The 12,311-nt window shown below is 47.1% G+C and overlaps 1 protein-coding gene across 3 annotated transcripts in view; it reads right to left on the bottom strand.

The window, feature by feature from the left end:
* The window catches only part of AMOT (angiomotin), a 48,599-nt gene that overhangs the window by 9,468 nt on the left and 26,820 nt on the right, over positions 1 to 12,311 (bottom strand). For all 3 annotated transcript variants that reach the window (XM_087940887.1, XM_026703104.2, XM_087940888.1), the window contains 4 exons: positions 10,890 to 11,034; positions 8,413 to 8,505; positions 7,086 to 7,231; positions 1,682 to 1,831 (listed from right to left, as the gene is read on the bottom strand). In XM_087940887.1, the coding sequence (XP_087797013.1) occupies positions 1,682 to 1,831; positions 7,086 to 7,231; positions 8,413 to 8,505; positions 10,890 to 11,034 (534 nt within the window). The remainder of the gene's footprint in view (positions 1 to 1,681; positions 1,832 to 7,085; positions 7,232 to 8,412; positions 8,506 to 10,889; positions 11,035 to 12,311) is intronic.

The following is a 12,311-nucleotide window of genomic DNA, read 5'->3' as shown; positions in this document are numbered from 1 at the left end:
CACACCCCAGATAAAGCAAAATGAAACAATCACTATGAAATAAATGAATGAAAAAAGGACCCCAATGTTGCAAGAGATTTTGAGATCATTGGAGCTTTTCTTTCTTGCATTTGGAGATGAGATGGCAGGAAGTTCAAAAGAGATTTGATTATCCTGCAAGTGGTAGAATTACTTTAAAAATATAAAACATTTCCATTTTTATTGCGCACGACACATGGATTTGGCAACTCCTCCAGTTAAAGTAAAGCTTCCAGCCTGGCTCCTGGTGAAATCACGAAGAGGGTTGCCTCTGCCTTCTCTGGCAAGTCCTCTTTTTTTAGCTCTCTATTCCAGCCTAGAACCCAGAGCACTGCTGGTGCTCTTCCATCCATGTCCAGCCCCATTGAACTTCCTGGGGGGGGGATGGCCAAAATTATCTCAAGAGCTGGCACTCCTCCAGTTTTTCCAGTCTGAAGGAAAAAAAGTCTTTTGGTTTTCCACCTCTGTCTGAAAAAAGAGCCCCTGACCAGTCAGCTCCAGCCCCTCGATGTCCCCAGACTGGACTGAGGTACCATGCCCTGCAGGGGGTTGCCCTTGAAGATGCTCCAGTTGGTGCAAAATGCGGCAGGGAAGGCGGCCAGAGGTGGCACCTCTGCTCCCCAAGCTGCAGGGTTGTTGCCAAGCCAGCTCCCGGGTCCAGTCTGAAGGGCTGGTATTGACCGTGAAAGCCCTTCATGGCATTTGAGGAAGCGGCATCTCTCCCCAGTTCTATCAGGTCTGCCGCGTGGCATCCGGGGACCCAGGAGACCTGCCTTCCCTGGGGTGGCATCTTCCTTGGGGAGCATCGTTCCCCCTGAAATCCGATTCATCCCCTCCCTTTTGACCTTAGGGGAGGACGGACCTCAAGAGCTGGCGAGGTCATCAGGCCTGGGCTGCCCAGGGAACCAGAGACAGGTTCAGATGACTCCGTTTGGTGGCCGTTTAGGGTCCTGTCTCTGACTGGGGGGTTGCAGATTTGTTTATACCACGGACCGGTACCGCATCACAAAATGATCCACGGACCGGTACCGGCATCACAAAATGATCCACGGACCGGTACCGGCATCAGCACACACGACCAAGGCAAGGCGAGTGACCGGCCAGCCAGCTGTCCCCTGCTTCTCCCCGCCACCTTCAACTCCTCCTTTGTACCTTCTTGCGGTCAATGGGCTTTTCGGGCTCTTTCTTAATCTCCTCCTGAGTAACAGGAGACTCCACCGCCATCGGGACGGCTCTTCGTTCGAAGCCACCACCCCCGTCCTTTGACGAAACTAAGGCGCGAGGATTCCTTCAGCACCCAAACGCCGCTTTCCAACCGACGACCAACAAGCTCACTCGGAAGCACTTTCTCAAGCGCCGTCAAAACAAGATGGCGGCACCCCAGCAAAATAGGCGGCCTGGTACAAAATGATCCACGGACCGATCCCGGTCCGGGGCCCGGTGGTTGGGGACCACTGGTTTATACCATTTATTTCTTACTGAGGATGATTGCATTTTAAAACATTCGTGGTTTCATCCAATTGTGTGCTGCCTAGAGTCGCTTTGGGTGAAGTGGGTGGCTGCCCCAATTTGATTAACGAACGGCGACGTCTGCGTGGGCTTCTCGGACGCCTCCCAATCGCTGCTGGAGGGGAGCAGGAGTTGCAAACCCGCCTTTATTTACCTGCTGCATGCGGAGCGATTCCAGTTCCCTTTCCAGCCGCGTCCTGAGCCGGTGCTCCAGCTGCTCCCGCTTCTCACAAGCGGCCTGGAGCTGAACCAGCGCCTGCTGCATCTTCTCCACCTTCTCCACGTACACCTGCTTCTTCTTCAGCTGCAGCAAAGGAGGGAGACAGAGGAGAGGGAGCGGTCACACTCACCATTTTGTATCCTTTGAGACCTTGCGGGAGTTCAGAAGGCAGCAACTGAACCTCTCCCCAGATTCCCAGCCCAAATGGCAGCATCTCGCGGGGAGGCATCCCCTTGTTAAGATCGGCGCGGCTGTGGCGCCTCTTGCCAGGCTCAAAAGACGCTGGCCTGCCTGGAGGCACTGCGGAAAGAGTCCCACCGCAGGCCTTCCAGGTCAGCTGGGAGCCAGGGAGGCCCATGAAACGGTAATGGAGGAGACGCCCCGGAGCCCAAGAGGGACAAGTCCTGCTCTGGGAGAACGACATCCAAAGTTTAAACAATACAAGAGCCCGATTTGCTTTCCAAAGGGGTCTGGAAAAGATTAGGGAAGCTGAGGAGAGCCAGGAAAGAAAGGAAAACACCCAAGTTACAGGATACGAGCAAGCCAGGGGCCTCCGGCGGGCGTCTCTGCCGAAAAACAGCTTAGCTAAGCACACCTTCCTCACCAAACGCCCTCAACAATTACCAGCTCAGAAACATATAAATAAAGAAACTTTAATCAAACTTTCTAGAATAGCTTAATCCCTGCTATCAGTTTAACCAGAGATCTTCCAAATTCACTTGTCATTTTCAATTTGTCTGGGATTACACCATAAATCCAACCCGGGGACGATGGTTTTAATGTTTGGTGGGGCTCAGTCAGGCTGCTGGACCTCGCCTTCTCCTGGCACAGCGCGATGGAGGTTGGTTCTCCTTCACGGAGGAGCTTTCACAGAGGTTGCCAGGAAGAAGGGAGGCCTTCACCTCTGGCAGAGTTTCCACCCCAAACACAATTATAGAAGTACAACAAAGCAGCCCTTCCACGCGGGACGGCATCTCATCTGCCTGAGATGGAAGCAGGACGGTTGTCTCCCTTCTAAGACTTCTCACCCTTTTCTAAGCAGCTGTGAACAATCCCGCCTCCCCCCCCCCCAGCGTAAAGTGAGCTGCTAAGGACGGGCTGCTTGGTGGGGGGAGGCAACAGCGGCTACAGCTGGAGCCCAGCCCTGCACCATCTCATTCCCACAGAAAACCTGGCGTATGTTGCAAGCTACGCTGAAAAGTGGTATGAACTTCGCCAAAATCGTCATGGACACAGCAGGGAGTGGTGGAAACAGCCACTCAAATCTGGGCTCTTCTGTGTCTCACGTAAGGGAAGAGAAAGGCATCCCAGTCAGGAAGTCCCCCGAAAGGAATTCTCCGAGCTACGATTCCTGCTCTTGGTATCGCAGAGGCAGCGCCTCCAACCCGATGACTCCCCTCTTTAAGGGAAGGGAAGCGCAGTAACAGCACAGAATCTGCTTAGCCAGCAGAAAATTCCGGGAGGCCGTGGGCCCCAAAACAAGGGAGCTAAGCGCATTGCCGACTTTCCCTTTACAAATGCAAGCTAAGAAATTCTGGGAGAGGCATAGAGAGCTGAGGCTCAGGTTGCGCAGAGCAAAGAACCGGCAACTGGATCAGTTCCTAAGGAACTTCTCTGAATAGAGAGAAGACCAGGGATGGTCCCCATGGGCTCCAGGTGGCTGCCTCTGATGAGGACGGATCAGTGGTCTTCCACCAGTTTGACGGACAGGAAATGACGGCTTCAGCCATCTTGTTTACAGCCGTGGCAGAACTCTTTGAAGGCATCAAAACTCACCAATCTCACTTTTTTCACACTTTCAAGAGTTGCCTTTTAACCATCTTAAAGCTATGAAAGAGTTCCTCAGAATGACAGGTATTCATCAGGTGAACTTATCTTTCACTCTGAACAGAAAAAGGGCTAAGTATATATATTAAGGAACATGAAGAATTTGAAATTAACAGCAAAAAACTGAATGAGATTTTGATCTAAGAAAGTTATAAATGGATGAAGAGGCCAGATAAATTAGGAATACTGACATCTACTATGAGATTTTGGATTTAACAAAGAAAAATAAAGGGTTTCCTGTGGGAAAGAGACATTTTGGCTAGCCTGACTATTGAAAGTCATAACAAAAATAAGTGATGATTTTAGAATAGGACAGTAGAAGAGACAAAACATTTTAAGCAGAAGAAAAAAAAGTGTGTGATGTGGTGTGGTATCTGTGTGTGTGTGTATATATTTGTTTTCTTAAGCTTTCGCGGGTACTTACATGTATGGTATTCAGCTTTGTTCGGGTATTTTCCCACGTCATTGTAGTTGTGCTTTTAAAGTTGTAGCAACGTTTCGGCAGAATCTCATCTGCCATCATCAGGCTTCTGTATTGTGTTAGTCTGTGAGGGCATCACAGATGAACACAATACACAAGCCTGATGATGGCAGATGAGATTCTGCCGAAACGTTGCTACAACTTTAAAAGCACAACTACAATGACGTGGGAAAATACCCGAACAAAGCTGAATGCCATATATACATACATACATACATACATACATACATACATATGGCATATATATATATAAAAACAAACCTGGGCTTCTGGCGAGTCAATATCAGGACTTACAAATGACACAAAATGTCATAACATCAAAAATATTAAAGATGATCTTTGAATAAGGGGGCCACAAATTAGTAACTTATAATATCAACACTGTCATTAATGATACCTATCAACAAACTAAAATACATTAATGAAGGAATGTCAGATGGGGAACAAATTTTATCTGACAAGGCAGCGAAAGTACCAAAAGAGGAACTAAGGGCCAAGAGATCCTTGACTTACGACGACAATAGAGCCCAACATTTCCATTGCGATGCAAGATAGTTATGTGATTTTTCCCCCTATTTTGCGACCTTTCTTGTCACAGATGCTGAGTGAAGCACTGCAGCTGTTAAATTAATAACAGGGCTGTTAAGTGATTCTGGTGCCACCACTGACTTTGCTTGTCCCCGTGACCCCCGGGGACACGGCAGCCATCATAAAAATATGCCAACTGACAAGCGCCCGGATTCTGATCCCATGACCACGGGGAGACTGCAACGTTTGCAAGTAAGAAAAAAGGAAGTGACTTCATAAGTCACTTTTTTCAGTGCCCTTGTAACTATAAACAGTCATTGGGCAGATGGTTGGAAATCAATGACCTTTTACTGGATATACAAAAGAAACTGACTGAAGTTTTAAAAATTAAACAGAAAATACAAGGGAATGACCTAGAAAATGTGTTCTTATTAGATGTACAGAAGAGACTTTGTTGAAGAAATCTGTGCAATGGGATAAAGAGGAATTGAGGAGAAATTAAATCCCACAACGATATTTGAATGAATTAAAGGTTAAGATTGTTTGAAGTGAAAGCAAGGAATATAAAGTTGGTTTATGTGATCAAGATAAAATAAGACATGAATATGCTCACTCTAAAGTTGAAGGAGAAAGAAGACTCTGAATATTTTTTTTAATTTGGCACAAATGGTATGATTGGATAATGAATAGAAATAAGAAACAAGATGTGAAGATTAATTTGTAAGAGACTTCAAGAAAATGAATTGTAGATATGTAGAGTATATAAGAATATAATTATTGATAAGGATATTAATTAGATATTGACAAATGTATATGTAACCTATTAAGATTTGTAAGATAAAAACTTTTGTAGGTGTCAAAAATGCTGTTGAAAATATGGTTTGAGTTGTAATGATGGAAATGCAATAAAAATATATTTTTAAAAAATGTTATTTTGGGCTATTCTTTTTGGACTTTCTGCTGATACCAGGACTGCAAAGATTATGCTTTGTGAAAAGATAAAATTTTTGTAACCTTAGAGGGGATGAAGCTAAGCATTTTAAGCGTCTTATAAATAAATGAGGCAAGCAGAAAGGAACCAAGAGCATTTTTCACCATTTAAAAAAATGGGGGCTTCTTTAAATAAGTTAATGGAAGGGTTTTGTGTTCCTTCTCCTCGGTTACTTAAAGCACAGTAATCTTGCAAACCATGGGGAATGAAGAAGTAAGGACAATCCAAAGGTTAGGAACACTAGAAGGGAATGAAAACTGAATGAAAGTCTTTCTAACGAGATTTCTTTCTAATAGGAATAAGTTTCGTGTATTGGTAAAAGTCAACCTGCCTTTACTGCCTTTAGCAACCACTGAGAGCTTCACTGCTATCCAGAGACCTCTCAAATTTCTGGAGGTCTAGTTTGTAGCCCTCACGACAGCAAAATATAAATATATAGGACTGTTTGTGAGGGAGCCAACCTTACACGGGATCTTACTGGAGCCAGATGCTTGCAATTCATTCCTCTCCAATCTGCTTCGAAATCAGTCCTGGGACTCCACCAGATATTAGATCACCAGCGTATCTATACTAGTAATGGTACTTTAATGCCAAATTACAGGCATCGATTTCTATATCAAGTGGGTCTTCTCTTCATCAAAGAAAGCCCATGAGGATTCTCATGCAAGATTTCAGAGGAGGAAGCCAATAATTTCAGCTAAACTTTTTCTCTTCTCTTGTGCTTTTATGGGACTGCCAAGGAGGAGAAAGAGAAATCGCAGAGAACACCAAGAAACCAGACTTGCAACGGATCATTACGAGGAGACGACAATATACTCCCCTATCACCTGAAAATTGGATCTTTCTAGGTCCCATCAGCCCTGCACTTTCTCCAGCCAAAAATCTGGAAAATGTTCCCCTTCTTAAAATGGAAAAAAACTACTAAATCACTTTATGGCTTTTGAAGAAAGCAAAGCATGCAGCCCTTCCTATGACCTCACCAAAACATTCTGCAATTTTTTTTTTCTTCCTTACTGAACTGGATCTCAGGTATTCTCCGCTATCATTGGCTTTTAGAATAAAATAGAGCCGGAAGAGACCTTAGAGGTGTTCTAGTCCAACCCAGGCTCAAGCAGGAGAACCTCCAGCATCTCAGATTAAAGGGCTGTTCGGCCTCTTAAGAACCTCCAGTGACGGATCACCCACAATTTCTGGAGGCAACTTCTGTTCCACTGGTTAATTGTCCTCCCTGTTAGGAAGTTTCTCCTTAATTCCAGATGTTTTTGTTTTAATCTTGAACCTGAAAAAGTCTCTGGATGCTTGCAATGCACTGATTAATCCTGCAAGTTCAAGTAGGCCAGTGGTGTCCTTCTTACTATTAAGACAAGTGTTTTTCTCAAATTTGGCAACTTCCCAACTTCCTCGGTCTGCAAGGGGATGGAAGTTCACACATTTTCAGGTCACCAACGCTGAGAAACACAGGACTCCGTCAAAACTCCACGGATGCCCGAGAGCAAAAGGGGAAGACTTACTTCTTCCTCCAGCTTCACCACCTTGGCCTGCGCGTTGTTCAGGGCCTGGTCCCGGATCTCAATGTGCCGCCGTTGCTCCTCATTAGTTGAGCGAACCCCGGCCAGCTCCACCTCCAGCTTCTCCTTTTCCCGCTGGGTTTCTTTATCTGTGCGGGCAAAGTTAGAAGGGGGGCGGGGGGGGGGAAGAGAAATACGGCTTTGAGAGTAGAGTTCAGAGAGAAGAGTGACGAGCTCTGCGATGAAGGGAAACGTGTTTCAAGCACATTTTTCAAACAGCGATGATGACAGTCTTATTGTCATTGCATTTCTTCAATTATGTTTCGGAAATTAACCCGTAGTAAACAAAGAAACACTCTTTCTCTCTCTGCGTGTGGTTGTGTGTGTTTGCGCAGGGCACATAGATATGTATGATTTGGGAACTCTTCTTTCAGGAAATTTTGTTTGCCAGAATCTGCAAGGAGGATAGAAAACAAGAATTCTTCCCTTCCAATGCTGTCCAGCAGCTGATGGTAAGAGTGTCCCTGATGGTCTATTTTCCCTGAATCCCTCATAGCTGCTTTTACTAACCTCGCCACCAAGAACGGAGAACCCCAAAGCTGCCGGGAAGAGCAGGTGGCCACCTCTTGGCAGAAATGGAAGATTACCTGATCTAGTTCTAGACAAGTTCGTTCCGTTCTGCTTCCAACATCTGGCATCAATCAACAGCTTTCCCACATTATTTCTACATTATAAGGAAGAGCAAAGCAAAGGCTGATGGGAGGCCTTTGCCCTCCCTCCCACATGGTCCATTGGGCACAATGGACCCCTCCAGAGTTCTGCCCTTTGAGACCGGCAGGAAGCGATGGTGGGACAGCCGAACCACCAGGGAGCATTGACGCATCCAGCCCGCAGGCCAGCAGTCTGACAGCCCTGAGACAGAGCATCAGCAAAGGAAGCGTTGCAGGACACTTGACGTCATTTTCGAGGTTCAAAATGTTTTGCCCAGTTAAAGGTTATGGACAAAAGCTGTATATTGACCGTTCTAAATCAGCGGCCTCAGCCCAACAGGTGAACCTCAGCATGAGGAAGGGGGAAAGCAAACTGGCTCAGAAGGCCTTGTGTTTTTCCAATATACCTGGCCTTCCCCTCCAGGCAGCCGAACGCAGCAGAGCAGGAATAGCAGCTGAAATGTCTAAGTGAACACGAGGAGGAGTTCTCTTACTGGCAAGAGACCCAGAGTCCTTGTCCCCAGCTCCCCCCAACTTCTCCTGGGAATTTCTCAAGCCTGCTTTCTTCTGCTTTCAGCGCTTTGCAAAACAATTAACCACAGGAAACATGATGGACTCACTTTGCGCAAAGAGCTGGGAGATGGTTTTCCTGTTATCCTCTGTGCCCTCAAATTCTTTCTCTGCAAGTTGCTTATTAGCGGTATCCATACGCTCTGCAAAGGAAAGGAGAAACGCTGGGGTCACTGAGCGGTTAGGGCTGATTCATCAACTGTCCTACCCCATGTGTATCATTCCTCCTGCCACCTTGCACGAGGGCCTAGCGAGGGGGGGGGGCTGGACGGAGAGAAAGAGAGTGACCGCAGCCCAAGTCACCCAGTGAACTTTCGTGGATGAAGAGGAGTTGGAACACGGGTCTTCCTTGGTTGTCCTGGACTTGCTCCTCCCTAACCCAAGGGCTCTGTGGAAAGCTACCCAAGCAGTTAACCTTTCTTGCCATTCAACAAAGGAGACAGCATTTCACCCTCTAATCTACATTTAAGAGCTGCAAGGTCAGGCAAAACTGTAAAAAAAATAAGCAATGGCACATAAATATACTGTATATATGGATGTACAGGGCATTCAGAAAGAAATCAGTAATCGTTCAGAGTTTGTTCCTTACAGTCTGAGGGTCCTTCGTGTGCTCTTTTTGCACACGAAGGACCCTCAGACTGTAAGGAATAAACTCAATGTGCTCTTTTTTGCAAACTCCAAGCAGGCTTTCATGTGTTTTGCACTGAGGAGGAGAGGCCCCTCCGCCGTAAAGCCCAATTGGTGGACAGCTGCAGTGATGGTTGTCCTTCTGTCCCATCTCCACACAGGATCTCTGGAGCTCAGTCAGAGTGACCTCCAAGGCCTTGGTCATTTCTCTTACTAAGGCCCTTCTCCCCAGATTGCTCCATTTGACCGGGCGGCCAGCTCTTGGGAGAATCCTGGTTGTGCCAAAACCTCTTCCATTTGAGAATTATGGAGGCCCCTGTGCTCGTAGGAACTTCCAGGGCAGCAGAAATTTTATCCTAGCCTTCCACAGACCGAGGCCTTGCAATAATCCTGTCTCGGAGTTCTGCAGGGAGTTTCTTCGACCACATAGCTTTTGCTCTGCTACCGCATGCGTTGTCAGCGGTGAAACCTTCTGTAGAGAGGTGTCTGCCTTTCTAAATCATGTCCAATCAATTTACAACAGGTAGACTCCATTCAAGGTGTAGAAACGTGCCAGTAGGAGAAATGGGAGCCACCAAAGCTAAATTTCACATGTTGTTGTAGAGGGTCTGAATACTTATGCCAGTGTGGTATTCATTTTTTTTTTCTTTTTAATAAATTCTAAAATTCCGTTTTCACTTTGTCATTGTGTGGTACTGAATGTAGATTAATGAGGAAAAAAATGAATTTCAACACCTGCAGAATCAGGCTGCAGCCTGATAAAATTGACAAAAGTGAAAGGGGCCTGAAGACTTTCTGAATGCACTGTATGCACACAATAACTAGCACAAGAGAGAAAGAGAGAGAGAGAGAGAGAGAGACCGTGTGCCCCTAGCTGTAATGGTGGCCTACCTACTGTCTAAGCTACCCTGCATCCTACAGAAGCTATGCTGCCCAAAGGTATGAAGGGATTCCTGGCTCACTTTTGATACCTCCAGATGGGTCGAGATTGCAGGTGAGGAACTGGGCGTGGCTTCTCTACCTGGGAAATGAAGGCCAAAATGGCGTCCCTTCCCTTCTCTTTGCTATCAACGCTTTGTAACAAGAAGTGCCGAGACAGGAAAGAGAAAGTATGTAATAATTCCTGAACACTTCCTTGTGAAGGGAACATGCTGCACCTAGTTTGGCTAGCAGGGGTCAGTGTTGCTAAACTTTTACCTATCGGCTCCCTAAACGCAAACTACGCGATGGTTTCACAGTGCCTTGAATGCGGCACAAGCAGTTACAACCCAAAAGAATGGAGCCCTGTCTTGGCCAGAGCTGCAAATGCTCTGGGGACACAACACTGGTCCTCGTCCAGGCTCTTTAATAACCATGTCACACATAGTGTCATCGCACAGGGTGACGCATCTCCAAATCCATTCAGGCAGGGTCTCCAATCCAACCTTGGCAACTTTAAGGCTCGTGGACTTCAACTGCCAGAGTTCCTTTTCTAAAGGTTTCTACGGCCACTTTCCTTGTTAAATTTAGGTAGGCTGTCTGGACGCTTTGCAGAGCAGGATATCTGTCAGGGATCGTAGCGCAGTGCTTTAAAAGGAGGTGATTGCTATCCTATTCTCCTGTGCCACATTAATAAAAACGGTTCCGAACTTTTAAACGCTAAGTTCTCTTTGAGGACTCTTTTGGGCCTACACACTCAGCCCACTGAGGCTGAACTCAGCAACGCAGGTTGAACTTTGTAGCTGGGCAGGAAACTATTTGGCCCCCAACCCAAGTGATGAGGATTCTGAATGTTCACAAGAGTAAATGTAACGTGAACACCTAATGGATTTTACAAAGGGAGAAAAAGGGAGGTGCGGAATTATATCCCTGACCTTCAATCACTCCACAGCAATCAAGAGAACTTTAAAGTTTCTTTTACCTCTGAGATCACGGTTAAAGTCATGAAGTCTACGGATTTCACATTCCAACTTGTTTCTCATGGTCTTTTCCAGGGACTCCCGCTTGGAAGAAGACTTCTCCAGATTTTTGTAGGCCTCTGAGACTTGTTGGATTTCTGTTTCTAGCTACAACAAATAATTAATTATATGAGAGTAAAACTCACACACAAAAATTCAGCAGCGCGTTCTCAGCTCTGAATCCCACCAGCCCCGTGTGCAAAGCTCTGGGAAGGGTTGTTGGCTGGTTGGCACAGTGCGAAGAGAAAGCCGCCTCTGGCCTGGCAGCTCAGCCCCAGAAAGGGTCCCTGTCACTGGGTGCACAAGGCCAGGCTGGCCCTGAGGTGGGCAGCCAGACTCCAGGGTGTCTGCAGGGGACGCCGGCTGGCAGCCAGAGGTGACCCTGCCAGAAGGAGCCAGCGCACAAAAGCCACCCGACGACACGCATCAGCAACACACCCTGGAATGGGCCTCCCTTGCAGCCTTCCAAGGAATTGTGAATCCACCTTCACAAGGAACGTTTCAACACCTTGACAAAACCTGGATTTGCAGGGTTTGAACATAGGAAGCTGAAGCTTTGCGCTAAGGCATTATTCACTTCAAACGTGTTGAACGAGCCCAGTGGCGGGGCTGGCATTTCATGCTACGTCAAAACCAGACAAACTGCACGAAGGCTCAGCATAATATAGGAACTCGGCCCTTGCCCCAAACGAGAGGCTCGTAATCTCTGAAATGGGCCGAGGAAGCTTCGCCTCAACCAGGCCCGATTTTCATCTCCCGGGATTTCCCAGAGAACATTTGCTGACAGCCTGGTCCGAAAGGATGGGAGTCCAGAGTTAATGGCGGGTTGGAAGAAAACCCCTGTCTGCAGCCAAGGAGCCAGGAGTCTTTCCTCAGCCCTACTGAGGAAGCGCCAAGGCCTCAGCTCCAGGCTCTCTGCACCAACCCCAGCCGCCTGACACGGGGCGTTTGCTTCTCTCCCTCTCTCCCTCTCAAGATGCACCTATTAACCTAGCCCAAAATGAGACAAGACGGTCCAGGTAGCCCTCAGGTGACGCCCACAATTGAGCCCAACGTTTAGGCGGCTAAGTGGGATGTCTGTTAAGTGAAGGTTGCCCCATTTTACGACCTTTCTTGCCACCGTTGTTAAATGAATCATTGCAGTTGTTAAGTTAGTCAACATGGTTAGGTGAATCTTGACTTTGCTCGCCAGAAAGTCGCGAAAGGGGATCCCAGGACCCCCCCAGGACCCGGCAACCTTCACAGATACAAAACAGTTGCCAAGCATCTGGACTTCGATCACATGACCATGGGGGACGCTGCAATGGACGTAAGTATGAAAAACGGCCGTCACTTTGGCTATGGCTTTGAACCGTCACAAAATGAAGTGTTGTAAGCTGAGGACT

This window comes from Pseudonaja textilis, chromosome 12 (assembly GCF_049901715.1).
Source record: "Pseudonaja textilis isolate UNSWEBS1 chromosome 12, rPseTex1.2, whole genome shotgun sequence".
Taxonomy (NCBI): domain Eukaryota; kingdom Metazoa; phylum Chordata; class Lepidosauria; order Squamata; family Elapidae; genus Pseudonaja; species Pseudonaja textilis.
This window is presented reverse-complemented; position numbering and strand designations above follow the sequence as displayed.